Raw genomic sequence first — 20,944 nt, 5'->3', positions numbered from 1 at the left:
TGTTGTATTTTTCAACAAACGTTATCAATATATGATATTCAACTTTAGTTCTTCCAGATAAGTACTATTCAAGGTGAGTCAAATAATATGTTTCTTGAATAAAAAGTAAGTAAATTCCTAAGGCAGCAACAAAATATCACTTTAAACAACTGGTACATTGTTTCCATGGTTACACTGCAAAGTAACAATTAATCCCAATTTTTCTTATGTTGCCGGTGTTGCAAGTTCTGTGCCAGTCATGAATTTTATTGTTTTTCCTGAAGATAGTAGCATTAACCCAATCTTAGCAACATATTTTGCACAGTTACACTGTGTTACCATGGCAACCATGAAAGTTATTTTTAGAATAATATTGCCAATACCTAATTACTTAAAGTCAAATATTTTTATTGTTTTTTCTTAGGTTGTTGATTGAGTTTGATCATTTAACACCTATCATTAGTGAATATTGAGCGTTTTTCTGCATTTTTCAGCATCTAAAATGTATTCCAAATGTACCCATGGTTACATCTTACTTAGAGATAAATTCTAAATAGTTTCTTTACAGCATAAGTGGCAACAAGGTTTCGGATTTTTGTGAGAATGGTTTGTTTGTTTTTCTTAGTCTTTATCAAAGCTTAATAAAGATTCAAAGTAGCTGAAAATCTCAATTTTTCCAACTTTTCTGGCTGTTACCATGGCAACCAAGATGCATAGCAACGAAATTTTATTTGATATATGTTTCTGGTGTCAAGTTGTAATAATGGGCAAAGTTTCATCAAAATCGGTGACCATGCATGGCAAAGAAGTTTAAGTGGTTACAGAGAATCTCTATTACACTTCCCCCTTATAGTTTGATAACAGTATTTCTAAACCATTTGCAAGACAACAAGTATTTCCCCCATCTGTACTCAAATGTGACTCAAACTGGTCCAGCATGCAATATAAAAAAATTTATAAAAACCCGTCTGACCTCCCTACATTTCAGTTTAGATTTCTGTATGTAACCCCTTTTCCCTACTTCCAAAACATGGCCATTCTAGAACAACTGAAAAGTTTCCTTATATTACCCTTTTCCTCCATCTTTCAAATCTTGTGGCCTTATCGTCATTCCATTAGCCACAGTTTAAAAAGATTCGAATTTCCATCATACTATGCTTTCATTCAAGTTCTATTATCTACATCTGGCTTAGTAAAATTTAATTTTTTTTTTTTACAGAAATTCACCCTACTTTATTTATTTACAAAATATCTAAGGTATGGCCCTTCATTTGAATGTCTAAAGAGGATACAGGGCCTTCATTTCAACAAGAATTTCCTTAAAAATGATGCTTAAGGCAGATTTGGTTAAAATGGTCAAATGGCTACAAATAACTGCTGAAAATGTAAATTCAGTTTAAAATAAAGTACATACATGTACATCTCATGATCTCAATACTAACTAGATATCATTGAGATGGTGGCCATCTCAAAAGGCCCCGCTTTCAGCAATGAAAATGAAATGTAAGGTAGCTGAAAGGGTTTATTTTGAAGAGGAACATTTGTGTACTATTAAGGGATGTGTTGTTTGAGTCTAAAGGGCTTCTTTGTCATCCTTGTTATAATAAAAAATGGCACGAAAATCATGAGTGCTCCATACCCTCTATCAAAAAACGGCACAAAAATCATGAATGTTGCATATCCTCTATCAAAATATGGAAGGAAAATCACAAATGTTTCATACCCTAAGTCAATTGGTAAAGTTTGAGGATGACTGGACTCAAGGGAAAGAAATTATGTACTGAACAAAGATTTTAAACAGACAGGCTATTTTTGACCTTGACTCTTGACCTAGAAACTTCGTTCAAGGTCACTGCACATCCATTGACCAGTGGCACTCTGTGAGTGAAGTATGAGCCACATTGGACCAAGGGGAGAGAAGATATGCTCCGGACAAGGATTTTTCATATAATTCTGCTATGACCTTAACCTTAGACCTAGAAACATGGTTCAAGGTCACTGCACACCCCTTTACCCAAAGGCACTCTGTGGGTGAACTATGAGCCAGATTGGGCCAAGGAGAGAGAAAATATGCTCCGGACAAGAATTTAAACAGAGAGGCTACTTTTGACCTTGACCCAGAAACTTCGTTCAAGGTCAATGCACATCCATTGACCAGTGGCACTCTGTGAGTGAAGTATGAGCCACATTGGACCAAGAGGAGAGAAGATATGCTCCGAACAAGTGATCTCGGATGGACAGACGGACAAAAGGATGGACAGACTATCACTATAGGGCGTCCGCAGAGCAGAGTCCTAATTAAAGTCAAGACTGCCATAGCAACTCTCTGTATTACACACTCTGTCATATATGAACGGTTATTTTCTATAGAAAAACCAGTATTAAGCTTTTCCCTGCCTTACACGACAAGAAAATAATTTTAAGTCCCAAAACATCATTAAGACTGCTTTTAGTGACTGAAACAACCCCCATTAAGTGGGTTACCTGTGTGTTTACTTTTGCATGACCCAAGATGTTATTAGTTGGGAAAAAAAAAGGAATTCAATGCTGGCAAAAAATGCAGCACTATCCTTTTTTCCCCCAGGAAAATACAGAGGTGCAAGTTTGGTCAAGGTAGGGCTAATATTTACTTGGGAATGGACTTGCTCTAAAAACTTTAACCTGGGCACTCATCTGGAAAATCTACATCAGATCCAGGATCTGAAGTGTGGTAGTGTCCATCTTTAGATGCATCATCCATGCAAGTTTGGTCAAGATTAGGCTTATAGTTACTTGGGAATGGACTTGCTCCTAAAACTTAACCCAGTATGCTGACCCATGGGGTATAGCATAAGCTCATCTCAACTTCGTTGATGTGAGCTAAATATTTTTTGCCCTCTCCCGACCATTACTATCTAAAATTGGCCAGACTCGCAACTTTTTCTTAACCTGTGTGGAACAATTTTTTTTCATTTATATTCCTGAATTTTCTTATCCTGTCAATATGCATGTTGAAATTTTTAGGAAAAAAAATTTCCAACTTACCTAGCGACCCAATAATTCTACCCAGTCGGGAGAGAGCAAACAAACATTATTTTAAAGATGTCCTTGGGGTAAAAATTAAATTATTTATGTTGTCATTTGGAAATTTTCAAGAAATTTGCTCAATTTTTCGCTTTGAAATGGGAAAGTGGTGAATGCAGAACACGAAAAATTTCAATGTTACGGCACACTGGAGAGCAGTTCAGTTACATGATGATTGAGTAATGACGCCTTAAGAAACTTTAAATGATAACAGAATACACCAAAATATAAAAATATCACTAATACATTAAAAAACAAGTGGAATGGGCATTTTTTTTCTAATAGGAGTTTTTTAAGGGTCCCCAAGATCAAAACATACAGACAATTAGCTATTAACAATGATGAAAGACGCTATCATTGCAGACCTTCAAAAAAAAAAAAAAGACTGCCTACTTAGTTCTGTGAAAGTGAAGGTACCTTCCATAACTCACTGATACAAATTTTCATAATGTCCCATGTGTGTGCAAATTTGGTCCCTCGACTATTTATTGAGGAATAAAAGGAAACACCAGTTCACACATTCCTTTGCCACGTGCTTCCGTAATCATAGTACACATGTACCTAATCAGTCAGACACTCAGTCAAAAAAGTAATAAGTCATTTTTTAATGAAATACAATAAAATAAAATTTATTTTAGGTTTTAAATAACTCAGTGAAAATTCATTTCAACATAAACACCTCTCTATACGTCCCAATGAATGGAAGCCAATGTTGTGAACAAATGCGCTTGACACTTGATAATTACCTCTCAACACCCCTCCAGGCAATTAAGTTGTTTACCAACTCCAAAGCATTGTTTTTACAGTTAGAGCACTGATTATTTACTGCCCTTATTAATGGCTTTGATTATTTTCTTTGTTAAAAATCGGGGGTTGGTTTATGATCTTTCGTATGTATAAAAGCTTGTGTTGATTATGACACATTAAATAGTTAAACGCTTGTTAAATTTAATTTTACTTCATCTTTTATCAGCCTCGTGTTAAAATAATATCCCACCTTTGTACATCATTTTACACAGCTTTGGAGGTGTGTTGATAACTACACTTTACACGCTTGCTAAATTTTTATTTTTTTTTTGTAACATCAGCTATTTATTTAATTAATTAATTTCAAGTTCAAAAGAGGAAAATCGTAGTCTATGAATACTTTGATGTTGCAATATTGCTTGCCCTGTTAAATATACATAATTTTCAACATGATTACCTTAGACTAAAAATAAATCTGACAACTGTTAAACTTGCAACAATATCTCTTGATTTGTTGAAATAAAATTATTTCCACAAAGAATAGTTGGAATATGGCGACGTATAATTTCAATATCACCATATACAAAAAAAAATTAATAATAAACTCTGTTAATACTTTAATGCAACATTATCTCGTGCTTTGTTAAAATAAATAATTTCCTCCAGATTGCCGCGATATGGAAAGTCAAGATTAAGAAATAAAAACACATTTGAATAAAATATCGTGTTCTGTAAATTTTCGGCACTATATCTCCGCGCCGATTTTCATAGCAAATTACCGCGATTTTCAAAAGTTCAGAACACCGCTTGGTAAAATTTTCTGCTGCGTATAATACAACCGAACTGCGTTTTTTCCCCCAGTTTCAGGCTCAAAAAGGGGGGTGCGTATTTTACACCAATGCGTATTATATTTGGCCAAATATGGTACTTGTCCATGATTTTACCAGACAACTTTTATATACATATCGTGTTTTATTTTACATCAATGTATACAATCTTTGAGCCAAAGGCCTGAGCAAGGTCTGCAGGTGAGTGATGGACTGTGTTAAGTAACTCCTTCTCTTTAATGAATTTTTTCTCCAAGTCCACTGAATGGTCACACAAGAGTCTAGACTGTAACTTGCACAAAAATTTAAGTAGATAAATACCTGCTTGTGTGTGTTTGCGAGTGTATGATTGTATATCACTGATGGAAATATTTTCTCAAAATCTACAAACCTTGAAGTCACAAACAAAGAACTCTTTCCCACTGACAGCAATATCTGAAGGCTCTCTCATGTAATCACTGCAGTCAAACCACTTGAGGAGGTCCCCTGCATCACCAATGACAAATACTGTTGGTGACACACTGTCAACTGCTACGATGTAACCTGTAGGGTAATTACTTTACATGAATTTTTTTTTCTTCTATTTTTCCAGAGAAAATGTAAAAATTGTTTCAAATATACAAATAATATGCTTTAGTTTAAAATTTGTTGTTAATAAATGCATTACCGTATTTGTCTGAATATAATACACACTTTTTTCTAGAAAATGTTTTTGTGAGAAAGGGGTGCGTATTTTACACCACAATAGGATTTAGAGTTTTTTTTCTTTCAGGTGAAAAACGGCTATCATACGGACATACCGTAGTATTACCTAGAGACAAAGCCAATTTCTTGTTGTTTATCGCTGTATTTAAAACTTCGGAAAATAATTGTTGGAACGTAGGCTTGTTGAAAATGTTATATTTATAACATGTTAATGATAATCTGTTGTTAAATGATATTAAAAACAAGTTACAATTAATTTAAGCTGCATAGTAGGCTGCCATTGACGATGTTATTTATGTTCTCGCATTCCTTTGCCACGTGCTTGCATAATCATAGTACACATGTACCTAATCAGAGACTCGGTTGGAAAAAAAAATTGAGCAATTTTATAATGAAATACAATAAATCAACATTTATTTGGGGTTTAAATAATGCGATGAAAATTCATTTCAACATAAACACCCCACTATACCACTGTATACTATTTGTCCCAATCGAAGCCAATGTTCTGAACACGTGTGCTTGTCACTTGACCTCAACACCCCTCCAGGCAAATAATTGTCTACCAACTCCTAAGCATTGTTTTTACAGTTAGAGCACTGATTATTAATGGCTTTGATCGCTTTCATTGCTAAAATTCGGGGGTCCATTTTTAGCCTTCGTACATTATCTTTCGTATGAACTTTTGTTGATTATAACACATTACAACAGTTAAACGCTTGTTAAATATAATTTTACTATAATTATCTTATATTTTATCGACCTCTTGTTGAATTAATTAAGAGTTTAAAAAGGAAATATGAAGTCTGTTAAAACTTAAGTGTTATAATTACTCGTGCTCTGTAGAAATAAGATATCTGCGAAGATTACCTCAATGTATAAAGACATGATTTATACCATGTCGATCTGTTCAAACTAAAATGCAACAGTATTTCGTGCTTTGTTGCAATAAAATTATTTCTGCAAGGATAAAGACGTGTAATATCACGATTGCCGTTAGCTAAAAATAAAATAAAATGCAATAATATTTCGTGCTTCCTTGAATAAAATCATTACCACACGAAGATTTAAACAGCAACGTTTAAGTACAAGATTTATATATGTAGCCTGATATAAATTTCATGGGAAGACATTTTGTGCTTTGTTAAAATTAATAAAATTATACAGCAATTTTTAAAGACAACATTGCTGTTAGCTTAAAAAATGATTTACAATGCAAAATTTAATTATTTCTATTGATAATACCGCCATGCTTAAAATCAGGAGAACCGTAAGCTCAAAAAACAAAGTCCGCATATGAAAAGTTACCGTGCTTAAATTTTCAATACATTATTTCCACAAAGATTTTAAGTTAAATTACCGCGATGTAAAAAAGACAACATTACTGCTTTGTCAGTTTTTTTGACAGCGTATAATACAACTGAACTGCGTTTTCCCCCAAATTTTCAAGCCAAAAAGGGGGGGGGGGGGGGGTGCACATTTTACACCAATGCGTATTATATTCAGCCAAATACAGTACATTAATATCTAATAACCCATGCCAAGAAGTCAGAGAGACATTGTGAATTTTTTTAATAAAAAATAATTTATGAATATAAAAAAAAATAATTTGTTAATATTTTTTAAACTTATGTTTAAATCACCAAGAAACAAGTTACCTAAAAACCATTTTTCAAAAGAGATGTTTAAAGATCAATTAAATAAAATGTTGGTGTAGCATTCCTCCTTAAGTAGCAACAAGTAATAATCTGATATTATGGTTAAGATGAGGAAATGCCTATAATTTTGATACCTTGACTTGTGAGAGCCAATCCTGCCACAATGTCTATGTATCTTATGGCTATCTTACGGACAAAGCTTCCTTTTGCTGTAAATATCTGCATTCTGGATCTCTCATTACCCCTGTCACATACCACAAATTTTCCAGAGTTTCTCATCACAGCCACTTTTCTGGGATACCATAGCTGTCCTTCCTCTCGACCTGAAAAAAATTGCATTCAGGTTAATTTTTCCCCACAGGCAAACTAACACAACTCTTATTTCAATTCATATAATGGCACTAATTCTTAAAATAAACAAAAATCATTTTTTCCCTTGTAATTTGGTTCACCTGGTATTCCAAACTGGTATTTAAATTCCCCCGTTTTTTCAAAACAACATATTCTGTGGTTATTTGTATCAGCTACTACAATGTCCTCATCAATGCCTAAACAAAATCCATGCGGTGAATTAAACTGTCCTTTTCCAGGTCCTAGTTGTCCAAACTTGCATCTAAAGCAATTAAAAAAGATTATTAAATCATCAGTCAGTCTTTATTTTGGAATAAGGTCTTGACACATGCTCTTGTCATAAGCAATCTTCATTTCAAGTGTGAGCTTCCAACATTTCTTTGATGTAACATTAAGGCCTGAACACTGTTGACAGATAGATAAAAAAGGGGATTCCATATTCTCTTCCTTCATATTCATATTTGCATGTATAATAAGCAGTTTAATTTTTTTCTGGCCAAATACCACCGATATTCGGCCGTTTCCCCTCACAAAATAAGTCATTTTTCCCCAATTATAAACCTGTTTCTCCAAATTTAAATGTAAGGAAGTTATGTTGAAATTATAAACATTGCTGACAAAGAGAAAATATTTTTTTTTCATTTTATTCTCCTAACCCATGCACATACTAAAGGTTTGTGATGATGGAGGTATCCATACAAGCATATATGTAGCTTATCAGGGATTTATCAGTACCTTCTCAGGGGCTGAAATTCGGCCCCATTCCCAATGAAAAATAGACTCGATTTTTCCCAATTTGCTGAGGAAATTTTCCCAAAATAAAATAGTGAACATATAAATATTTTTTGAACAAAATCAGGAAGTCACCACATGGCTAAAACTTTGCCACTTCTCTAGATAAAGAGAAAGATTGTTTAAATTTGTTTTATTTATGAAATGATAATTTTATTGTCATTTCAATTTTTTTCACAAATGGATTTGTCCAAAATCAATCATGAATGTAATGAGTATATATAAATATTCAAACATTTAAATCAAAATGCAGAAAATCATTTAATAAGATACACTTTGATTTTTTCCTAGCTAAATCTGAAATGGAAGTTTATTACATAGTATAATTTTATCTTGGTGGGCACACAAAGGGTTTTCAAAAGTAGGTAAAAAAAAAGGGGGGAATGTTCAATGTTGTAAACTATTAAATTGTCGAATTTTTGCCAATTTAAAAAAAAAAGAAGGCAGCATTTCCTAAAATAGTCTGATAAATCCCTGTATATACTTATTTTAAATACAGTTTCAAGATACAAGCCCTCTTGTTGACATGTTTTAGTTTGACCTCAATTATTGAATAGGGTCAGGCTAATAAGAAATGAACAACAATATAGGGTTTCACTAAAATAGAACACAAACAATTAAGATGTTCTGGGAATGGACATGCTCCAAAAACTTTAACTTGGTCACTCATGGAAAATCTAGGTCAGACCCAGCATCCGAAGCAAGTGTGGTAGTGTCCATCCCTTGATGCACATCCATGCAAGTTTTGTCCAGGTAGGGCTTATAGCTAGGTACCTGCTCCAAAACTTTAACATGGTCACTAATCTGGAAATCCTTCATATTCATATTTGCATGTATAATAAGCAGTTTAATTTTTTTTCTGGCCAAATACCACCGATATTCGGCCGTTTCCCCTCACAAAATAAGTCATTTTTCCCCAATTATAAACCTGTTTCTCCAAATTTAAATGTAAGGAAGTTATGTTGAAATTATAAACATTGCTGACAAAGAGAAAATTTTTTTTTTTTCATTTTATTCTCCAAACCCATGCACATACAAAAGGTTTGTGATGATGGAGGTATCAAGCTAATAAGAAATGAACAACAATATAGGGTTTTACTAGAATAGAACACAAACAATTAAGATGTTCTGGGAATGGACATGCTCCAAAAACTTTAACTTGGTCACTCATGGAAAATCTAGGTCAGACCCAGCATCCGAAGCAAGTGTGGTAGTGTCCATCCCTTGATGCACATCCATGCAAGTTTTGTCCAGGTAGGGCTTATAGCTAGGTACCTGCTCCAAAACTTTAACATGGTCACTAATCTGGAAAATCTAGGTCAGATCCAGCATCCGAAGCAAGTGTGGTAGTATCCATCCCTAGATGCATCATCCATGCAAGTTTAGTTCAGGTAGGGCTTATAGTTACTTGGAAATGGACTTACTCCTAAAACTTTAACCGGGACGCTGACACCGACGTCGAGGTGAGCTAAACTAGAGGCCCAGGGGCCACATCGCTCACCTGAGCACTGTGGCCAGGAAAAAAGAAAAAATTAGTTTAGTATTGAAGAGCTTAAATGCATAAGTGGTCCCAACCTACCCCTAAAAGGGAGTGGGGGGTATGATTTGAACAAAATTAAATCTACACTTACTAATGATGCTTACATAATTTTTGACTAACTGTGACATTTTTCTCTACAAGTTTGAACTTTCATTGTGGCCCCATCCTACCCCTGGAGGTCATGATTTGAACAAACTTGAATCTACACTATCTGAGGATGCTTCCATATAAATATGACAAACCATGGCTTTGCTGTTCTTGAGAAGATTTTTAAAGATTTTTCCTATATACACTGTATTCCTATGTAAAACTTCGATTGTTCATTGTGGCCCCACCTACCCCCGGGGGTCATGATTTGAACAAACTTGAACCTACACCACCTGAGGATGCTTCCACATAAATATGACCAATCAAAGCTTTGCTGTTCTTGAGAAGAAGATTTTTCCTATATACACCTATGTTAAACTTTGATCGTCCATTGTGGCCCCACCCTACCCCTAGGGGTCATGATTTAAACAAGCTTGAATCTACACCACCTGAGGATGCTTCCACATAAATATGACCAATCATAGCTTTGCTGTTCTTGAGAAGAAGATTTTTGAAGATTTTTCCTATATATTCCTATGTAAAACTTTGATCGTCCATTGTGGCCCCACCCTAGCCTCAGGGTCATAATTTGAACAAGCTTGAACCCACACCACCTGAGGATGCTTCCACATAAATATTACCAATCACTGCTTTGCTATTCTTGAGAAAAACATTTTTGAAGATTTTTCCTATATAAACCTATGTTATACTTTGATCGTCCATTGCGGCCCCACCCTACCCCTGGGGTTCATGATTTGAACTAACTTGAATCTACACCACCTGAAGATGCGTCCATATAAATATGACCAATCATAGCTTTGCTGTTCTTGAGAAGAAGATTTTTGAAGATTTTTCCTATATATTCCTATGTAAAACTTTGATCGTCCATTGTGGCCCCACCCCACCTACCGGGGGTCATTATTTGAACAAACTTGAATCTACACTACCTGACAATAATTCCACATGAGTTTCATCTTTCCTGGCCCATTGGTTCTTGAGGAGAAGATTTTTCAATAATGCCATTAATTTTTTGCTATTTCATAATTATCTCCCCTTGGAGGAGGGCGTGGCCCTTCATTTGAATAAACCTGAATCCCCTTCACCCAAGGATACTTTGTGCCAAGTTTGATTGAAATTGGCCTAGTAGTTCTGGAGAAGTAGATGAAAATGTGAAAAGTTTACGACAACACCAACGATGACAGACAACGGACAAATTTTGATCAGAAAAGCTAAAAAATCACTAAGAAGAGATAAAAAGGGTATGGCAGATTACAAAATGACACAAACTGATATCTTTGTTTCCAATTGGCTCCAAGAGGCAATAAACATACCTGATCTGCATTGCACTCATTTTGTTTCCTCTTCTAACTGGAGGAAAAGGCATATTTGCAGCAGTAGCAGAGCTGAAATTTCCACTGTTAAATCCACCTGCAGCTAAATTGCCAGCTGAAATTGGGAAGTAAGTTGAAGAACTAACAAAAAATTGTGGTTAAAAATGAAACAATGAACATATATATATGTGTGTGTGTGGGTGGGGTGGGTGTGTGTGTGTATATATATATATATATATATATATATATATATATATATATATATATATATATATATATATATATACACACACACACACACACACAACACCTGTGTAATCCATTTCACTTAGAATTCCAACCCTTATTTAAATTCCCATTTTACTGTTTTCTCTGTTTTTCACACTGTGCAATCTGACACCCTGTCTATTCCAAAACAAAATTTGTCTCCCAAAGCATGTTGGATGCATGTATTCAAAGTAAAATTTGTCCCAAATCGGACATCCAAGTTCCATGAAAATTGGCCAGATAAGACAGAATCTGGAATGCAGGAAAATGAGATTTATTTCCCTTTGTATTATTGCATATCTTGCCAAAATATTATCAAATGATGAAATCTTTACAGTTTCCTTGGAATCCAAAGATTAATCAATAGTATAAGCATGACCTACAATTAATTTTTTTTCTTGTTCGTTCAGAGACTTCACTCAACCCAAGATGTAAATGGAATCAAATTCTACTGACATATTTATATATCATTTAACAAGAGACCCATGGGCCCAATGCTCACTTGAGTAACAATGGCCCTTCTGTTCTTTATCACCCCCCCCCATTTATTCCAATGAAAAACTTTGATTGCCCACCGTGGTCCCACCCTACCCCTGAGGGTTTAGAATCTACACTACCTGAGGATGCTTCCATATAAATATGTGCTGTTCTTGAGAAGAATTTCAAAGATTTTTTCAATGTATTCCTATGTAAAACAATTATCGCCCATAGTGGCCCCACCCTATCCCGGGGGTAGAGTTTTGAACAAATGTGAATCTAGGTTAAGTCAGGAAGATTTTACATGTTTCATCTTTTCTGGAACAGTGGTTCTCAAGGTTTTTCAATGACCCCACCTAATTCATTTGAATAAACTTGAATTCATACTGTATAATATATATAAATTTGTGTGTGCTCTTACATTCCATTATATCCTTGCTGGAAGGATTCATACTGCCTATGGTTCCTATGGAGCTAATGGATCCAATACTTCCCACACTTCCCATGCCTCCAGCCAGACTGCTAGGTGGCTGCTGTAAAAGATTGGCCAGGGTTTCTAGATTGGGGGACTCAGATTGTGGGGTACTAGGGTGCAAAAGGGATCCAAAGTTAGCATCATTCTGTGAAATGGAGGGAGGGGCAGTCCCAACAGGAGTTTGTGGAAGACCTACTAAATAAAAAAGGAGAGTTCAAAGTTAATGAACATCCCATCATTGGAAAAGAAATCATTTAAAATATATAACTTTATATAAAACAATGAATAATAAAGTACTTATTATTTCAAAGTGTACTGTATTTGGCCGAATATGGTGTACATTGGTGTAAAATACGCACCCCCCTTTTTGAGCCTGAAACTGGGGGAAAACACGCAGTTCGGTTGTATTATACGCAGCAGAAAATTTTACCAAGCAGTATTCTGAACTTTTGAAAATCGCGGTAATTTGCTATGAAAATCGGCGCGGAGATAAAGTGCCGAAAATTTACAGAACACGATATTTTGTTCAAATGCGTTTTTATTTTTTAATCTCGACTTTCCATATCGCGGCAATCTGGAGGAAATAATTTATTTTAACAAAGCACGAGATAATGTTGCATTAAAGTATTAACAGAGTTTATTATTAATTTTTTTTTTTAGCAAACGGTGATATTGAAATTATACGTCGCCGTATTCTAACTATTCTTTGTGGAAATAATTTTATTTCAACAAAGCACGAGATATTGTTGCAAGTTTAACAGTTGTCATATTTATTTTTAGTTTAAGGTAATCATGTTGAAAATTAAGTAAATTTAACAGGGCAAGCAATGTATTCAAAGGCTACGTTTTCCTCTTTTGAACTTGAAATTAATTAAATAAATAGCTGATGTTATAAAAATAAAATCAAAATTTAACAAGCGTATAAAGTGTAGTTATCAACACACCTCCGAAGCTGTGAAAAATGATGTACAAAGATGGGATATATGTCTTCATACATCGAGGTAATCTTCGTGGATATCTTATTTTCTACAGAGCACGAGTAAATGATAAGCTTAAGTTTCAACATACTTCATATTTCCTTTTTTAACTCTCAAACATTTTAACACGAGGCCGATATAAGATGTAAAATTACATTTAACAAGCGTTTAACTGTTTAATGTGTCGTAATCAACACACGCTTATACATACGAAAGATCATAAACCAACCCCCGATTTTTAACAAAGAAAATAATCAAAGCCATTAATAAGGGCAGTAAATAATCAGTGCTCTAACTGTAAAAACAATGCTTTGGAGTCGCTAAACAATTGAATTGCCTGGAGGGGTGTTGAGGGGTAATTATCAAGTGACAAGCGCACGTGTTCACAACATTGGCTTCCATTCATTGGGACGTATAGAGAGGTGTTTATGTTGAAATGAATTTTCACTGAGTTATTTAAACCTAAAATAAAATTTTATTTTATTGTATTTCATTAAAAAATGACTTATTACTTTTTTGATCGAGTGTCTGACTGATTAGGTACATGTGTACTATGATTACGGAAGCACGTGGCAAAGGAATGTGTGAACATCTATAAATAACATCGTTAATGGCGGCCTACACGGAGACGATGAAAATGCAGCTCAAATTAATTTTAACTTGCTTTTAAATTTAATTTAACTATCAAAAGGTTATAAATATAACATTTTTAACAAGTCTACATTCCAACAATAACTTTACGAAGTTTTAAATACGGCGATAAACAGCAAGAAATTGCACAAGTCTCCAGGTAATACTACAGTATGTGCGTATGATAGCCGTGTTTCACATGAAAGAAAAACCTATCAAAATCCCATTGTGGTGTAAAATACGCACCCCTTTCTCACAGAAAATTATTTTGGGAAAAAAGTGCGTATTATATTCAGCCAAATACGGTATATAATTGGTCTCATCAGAAAAAAAAGTGGCCCATAGGCCACAATGCTCGCAATTCTCTTGCTCCAAAGAGAAATGTTTGATTTTGACTGATTATATAACTTTAAGATTTTCCTGCAAATATTTCTGCATGATGCTTTAAACTCTTCTAGTAATCCACAACAGATTATACAGCAGTAATATGATCTAAACAATTCCCAGCATAAGATGTGTACCTATTGTAGCATTTTTTGCATGGTCTAATGGGTCATTCTTTAACAAATATGGATGCAAAGTAAATGAAGATGTTTGATTGCAAGTCCTTCTTCCTCAAATCAAATTTCCTTATGTCTCCAATTCAATATTTAATTCCTTTTGGAGAGGAGAATCATTATTTCTTTAACCATTTGTGAATTCCTTTAACCAAGGAATACTATGTGCCATGCTACATTCTACTTCAAATTAAGTAAATGTAGATTATGAGTTGAGTATACCTGAATGGAGCTTGGCGAGTGCTGCTACATTCATCATTGATGCACTAGAGCCACTGTTGTTGCTGGCAGCATCCACAGAAATACCACTATCAGACATTGCTGGACTATGGGAATTCCTAGAGAGACTGGTTCCATGTTCATGTATGGCTTGGGAACCTAAGGAAGAGTAAAACATGTTCAACATGTTCAAACTTTCAATGGTATATTCTGATAGTAATGATTAAAGCTGAACACAATTTGTAAAAGGAATTTGTCCACCATAATCTTTTATTCAGTCCTTATCTGAAGGCCCCTATATCTCTTTAACTGCCAGAGACGCATATTTGCGTCCTAATTTTAGCTGCTCTTATCCTCAGAGACGTATCTTTACATCTACAGATAACCGCGCTGTATCCTCGAAGACACATATATACGATATCGACCGCCATGCTTGTATACTTGAAGACGTAGATTTGCGTCTGATTTCCATTGTAAAAGAAACGATGATTGGCTGAAAATCTTGTCACATGAGCAAAAAAACCAATGAGAAAGACGGAGACAAATATTGCCTTCACCTATTTATATCATTAAATGCCAAATATAGTATGGGGAATACCCAAAACAAAGGGCTTGAATCCCGTTGATATTTTGAGGAAACATGGTGTTGTGAAGATGATGGATGAGAGTAGCGGATTCTTCCGAGTTTTCTTTTAGGTATTTTGAGAATGTGAATGCAGTTGATGACATTTATGTGATCGGAAATTATAATTCTGTTTCTTCTGTATCAATTACTGAGCTTTTACCAATAAATACCCATTCGTTATTGAACAGCAATGACAAGAACTTAGCGTGGATGGCGGTTTTGCACAAACCATTTATTAACCAAGTATTCACAAAGCCTGGGGATGTCGCATTTGAATTAGAAAAGGAGAAAAACGAACTTGATTTCATCATAAGGTTTTTATAAACTTTTGTTCTCTAATATGTCATACTTAAAATATGTGAAATATATGAAAATTGTGAAATAAATTCTGAAATTTCACGACAGAATTCTAATTTTCAGGTAAAATTTTGGAAACGTTATACAAAACAGTTGATTTTTGCATAATTTATGTAATAAAAAATATCTGAGATATAAGATAAAGATGTAAAGAATATTTTTTGTCATACATGTTTTGATCAAATTTCTACAGATAATGAGATAATCAGCAATAAATGTGCCCACTATTGCATTTTATCCTCATTCTGCCATAGCAGGAATTAATCTCCAGTAGTGAGCTAGTAAACTAGTGCTGATAGGCAGCCCAAGAGCTTATCAGTAGCAGGCTCTCTACAGAGAGTCTCTGGCAGTTAAAGAGGTATACAAGGAATCATTATTTCATGGTGGCTCAATTCGAGGAATTCGTATCTAATTAAGGAATCCAAAATGGCTGACCAACAAACTTGCTTGGCTTGAGTTTATTGAGAAACATGAAATAAAAAAAAATGATTGTGATCACAAATTCAGTAAGTTTTTCTTTGGGAAAACTTCCAATATATTTGTGGAAAATACAGGTTTATCTGATTGGGACCGATGCCAAATTTCGGCCCCAGAATCAGCCCTAAAAATCATGACAAGCAGTCATTCAAACACTTTTAATTTGGAAAGGTAAAAACCCCAAATTGGAACTTGTTGATAATTTTTGCTAGTAATTAATGCAATACACTTGCTAAAATGTATTTTAAGGTTGCATTTAGCGACTATTTCCACTTAATTTGGAACCCTGCGCAAGAAAATTCTCAAAGATTTGTACTACAGGATTTAATTCTATAATTTTACAAACAAAGAGTTCATATTCATTTGAATATATCCAGTGAAATACCAGTCAGCTTTACTTAAACCAGGAGGTATCTCTCAATACCAAAATAAATATTGAGTCTGTTAGGTCAGGGGTCTCATATATTGATAAGCACTCAATTGACTATAATTGCATTCTAAACTTTAAAACCCATCATTCAGATGAGAAAAATCTGGAAAAGATGTCGGGACAAAGACATTATTTTATTTTCATGATTGGTGAAAAATAGGGTTGGCGGAATCGTAAACCAAAAGAACAGAAACTTTGGCCTTATCATGCCTTTACTGTTCTTGAAAAGAATTTTGAAGACAATTTCCTATGTAAAACTTTGATCACACCCACTGTGGCCCCACCTTAACCTGGGGGGTCACGATTTGAACAAACTTGAAATCTACACTACCTGAGGATGCTTCCATATTCAGATGACTAATCATGGCTTTACTGTCTTTGAGATTTAAAAGATTTTCCTGTGTATGTAGTCCTATGTTACACTTATATCACCTATCAAGCCCCCCCCCCCCCAATCATGATTGTTTAAGATGATGACAGATAATATAGACAAATTTTGATCAGTAAAACTCATGTGATCCTTCCACTCAGGTGAACTAAAAATATTCAAGCATAAATTTTTACCTGCCATTGCTGAGGCCATGGATGCTGGAATTGTTCCAATTGGCCCTGGGGTGTTACTCCTCATCGAAACAGGAGTGATAGTGCGGAAATGGCTATGAATCAATTCTTGAGTTGAAGTCTGACGCATTATGTTCTGATCAGGACTCAGCACGCCACTAGGCAGAGAAAATCCCTCGTTTTCAAATGATGAATGCAGTGATGACAAAGGTCGCTCAAGTTGAGGCTAAATGTGCAAAAAATTCATGAATATAACTTTTCTGAAATTCTTTAAATAAATCTGACACTGAATTCAATAAAAAATTAATTTAAAAAAAACACTTTGTTGACAGCAAATGTTTTCTGGTGTCATGATGTTAGGTAACATAACTTGAAGGATGTCATTATATAGTACTGCTGTAACAATTCAAATTTCATATAATTATTATGTAAAAATCCATATATCATGCCATCTATAACCAAAATTTTCTTTAAGGCACTACAAATTTAACTTGCAGCTTTTTGCAAGCTTTTGGGAAAAGTTTGATCAGAACCTCTACCAAAATTATCAATTAAAATTCAAATTTTCCAAATATTTGAATTACACAAAGCAAATTATACAAATGGGGGGGGGGGGGGGGGGGGGCTGACAGAATCCACTAGGAAAAAGATTTATGAAAAACTGTTGTGAAGGATATGCGGAGGTAAATTCTCAAAATCTGCATTTTTTAAATTCTGCATATTTTGACCCAAATGACAAAATTTACATGGAACCCAACTATTTTAAAATTCATTTTTTGAAATTTACACAATACTTTTCTTATATCAAGCTTTTAATGATTACTGTACTATTTGGTTAGAAGTTTTATACTTCTGACCAATTAGCACAGAAATCATAAAAAGCTTGATATAAGAAAATATTATTTTGCCTGTTTAGATTTTGAATGCCCCGAATAGATTTTTTTTTTATCAAAAAGGTCTTGCAATAATGTCTGCCTATGTATTGACGACATTTTTTTCAATTATATTTCCTCTTAACTTTTTTGCAGAAAATAACATTAAATTTGTTGCTATGATTACGTCTGTTCAAATCTGATTTAGTACATGTATAAATGAATAACATAAAAGGTTACAACCTAAGTGCAAAGTTAATTGCACAGCTGCTCATTAAGATGCACAGTGACCCCTTATCGCTTTTAAGTTCAGATGTTTTGTCATACCTTTGCCTCCTCTTTGACAAAGGAACCAAAAGTCTTGTCAACAGCCTTTTCAAATGCATCAGCATCAGAGTGGAAATCCAGATTGATGTGGATATCTGGCTTAGGTGTATTGTTGATTAGGAACATTAGTTGTTTGCTTATCATTTTCTTCATCAGAGCAAAATGCAAACCAGTGCCATTTTGTAACAGCAACTCTGTATACTTGCAACCATCTTCAATTTTTTCTGATGTTTTCTCAACACTGTGGAAGAGATCCATAATGGCAAGTTCTTGGCGAGAGTGAAGATCTTCCAGCTCTTCAAGCATTGCATCCTACAGTGGAGAAAAAAAAGCAAACCATTTTCTTAGTTATCACCTGTTTTCAATTTTCCTTGCCTAAAAATTGTGTTTGTCTGATAACAATAAAGACTAAAACAGAAAGAACTCTAAAATTTGTGTATTGTATTATGCATTTCATTATTCTGTAAAAAAAAAAACAAAAAAAAAAAAAAAAAAAAACAACAAAAGATTAACATATACCTTTTTCTTTTCCAGCATAGCTTTATAGCTTTGGAATGTTTCCTGAATCAAGCCTTTTGCATTGTCTCGCTGCATTTGCAGGTCATTCAGGCTACTTTCCAGGGTTTGGTGTGCTTCTTCACATACAGCCACCTTTTTCTTGCTTTCTTCCAGCAATAGAGTTAAGTCTTCTTTAAGCTTCTTCTCTGTTTCAGTGACATTTTCACATTTGTGTTCTGGTGGCTGATGCATATTCTTCATACAATCACTACACACTGCTTCCTGAATCAAATTTTTAAAAAAATATCTTCACATTTCATTCCATGCTGTTGGTTATGCATGTAATCTCAAAATACATATACAATTATGCTGTATCTAGGGATGTCAACAAGTATTTGAGTACTTGACCATTGCTCAATCACACCAACTAAACTTTTTGTACTTGGTTACCTATTAAAATTGTGCTCTTTGGTTATAACTTATTTATGGTAATAAATATTAAAAATTCCTTGTTTAATATGAATTAATTTTATGGTTAGTTTTGTTGTTTACCCACAATTACATAATTAAAATCTAATGCAGGCTTTAATATGTTTTGATAATTATAGTATATTTCAACTGTTTTCCTATCACAGATCAATAATTAAACTGTGTTGAAGTGACCTTAAGTAAGAGATCAAATTATTTTCATGAGTCCCTGACTTTTGCTTGACTAAAGCCCCCGATTATTCCACTAGGCCATCTGAGTGAAATTGGCATTCCTAGTTGTAACATATCTCCCCATATGACACAAATATAAAAGTTTCTATAAATCAAGCATGATAAGCTAAAATCATAATTCATATCAATACAAGCACTCACCTGACAGGTGCAGCAGTAGAATTTGACATGTTCAGTAGGGTGGCTAATACAAAAGATGACTTTGTGTGCCAAACTGCGACCTCCTTCTTTCATGTCCTCAAACAGGACTACCTATAAAGGAAAAAGATAATGGTAATTTGCAAAAGCAGAAAATTTTCCTCAAAAATGACACAAATCTTTTCATAGTTTGGACCGTCAGTTGGCAACAAAATGCTTATATTTATGCAACATCGATCTGTCAAACAGTAAAACTCAGTTATCAAGACCTCACTTGAAAGGAAATCTTTTGCTTAACCCAAGAGGGCTTTTCACTATATTTCTTATACTGATATAATGAATCCCGTTTATAAGAAAGTAAAATTTCAGGTCCCAGTGACTTTCTTCTAACCAAATTTTACTGTACATTGTATGATACAAGTGTTAGCACGGGAAAAGCTGGTAAATTTCATCAAGTTTTAGTTTGTGAAAACATCGTTTCTTGCAATCAAAAGGTTAATCTTAAGTCATTTTGTTGTTTGAAAGCCTAAACTTTCTGATAATGAGAAAAACTCTCCTTACCTCATGATTATCAAAGCACCTCATGAACTGATGTGCTGTGACACAATTCCCACAAAGGTAATTCCCACTGACACAATCCCTGCAGCGGGCCACCGCCTCTTCCTTGGCCTTGCAACTGTTGCATAGAATCTGTTTATCTTCTATGGCTGCCATTTCCAAGAAATCAGAAATGACATACTCTGGTTGCAGACCTGTAATTCCACCAGATGGGATTTTCGTGTCCTGCTTACAAATGGAACAGGTCAGGTAGTCTTGTTGATCTTTTGCCTCTGAATACTGATTTTCAAGACAAGTCTGGCAGAAGACATGAAGACAGCTAAGTATTTTAGGTTGTTTGAGCTTTTCTTCACAGATTCTACAGGTGTGTTCCTCATCACCTTCTAAGGTTATGTTTGGCATGGGAGACACTTCTCTGGACTGTTCTGGAGAGGCTTCAGGGGACAGTTCTTTTGATGCCATGGCTAGCCTATCTATAAAGCACATCTAAATAATTAGAATCTCTAAACATATTTCAACCAACTTATCCATACAAAACATTTTTTTTTTAAATCTAAAAATGTCTCCAAATAAAAAGTAGGTCAGTCCCTCAACACTTAATGAATGAGAAGTCTCACATGAGACTGTAGCTCTAGTATGTACAAAGCACTTCAACTTGGCACTAGAACATATCAGCAATAACAGAATAATGATCCTATC

General features: G+C 34.5%; 1 protein-coding gene across 2 annotated transcripts in view; it reads right to left on the bottom strand.

Moving 5' to 3' along the window:
* LOC133173786 (formin-J-like) overlaps positions 1–20,944 on the bottom strand; it is a 133,237-nt gene that overhangs the window by 109,504 nt on the left and 2,789 nt on the right. The window contains exons 2-10 of one of the 2 annotated variants that reach the window (XM_061308824.1): positions 20,249–20,714; positions 19,691–19,801; positions 18,851–19,111; positions 18,332–18,643; positions 17,136–17,358; positions 14,686–14,841; positions 12,246–12,494; positions 11,081–11,195; positions 7,431–7,592 (exon numbers count right to left, since the gene is read on the bottom strand). In XM_061308824.1, coding sequence (XP_061164808.1) covers positions 7,431–7,592; positions 11,081–11,195; positions 12,246–12,494; positions 14,686–14,841; positions 17,136–17,358; positions 18,332–18,643; positions 18,851–19,111; positions 19,691–19,801; positions 20,249–20,707 — 2,048 coding nt within the window. In that variant the 5' untranslated portion in view covers positions 20,708–20,714. The remainder of the gene's footprint in view (positions 1–7,430; positions 7,593–11,080; positions 11,196–12,245; positions 12,495–14,685; positions 14,842–17,135; positions 17,359–18,331; positions 18,644–18,850; positions 19,112–19,690; positions 19,802–20,248; positions 20,715–20,944) is intronic. The other variant, XM_061308825.1, reaches the window with a different exon arrangement.

Source organism: Saccostrea echinata, unplaced genomic scaffold, assembly GCF_033153115.1.
Source record: "Saccostrea echinata isolate AGI-Se365-2 ecotype Australia unplaced genomic scaffold, CSIRO_AGI_Sech_v1 ptg000056l, whole genome shotgun sequence".
Lineage (NCBI taxonomy): Eukaryota > Metazoa > Mollusca > Bivalvia > Ostreida > Ostreidae > Saccostrea > Saccostrea echinata.
The sequence above is the reverse complement of the archived record's forward strand: the minus strand, read 5'-3'. Positions and strand labels throughout refer to the sequence as shown.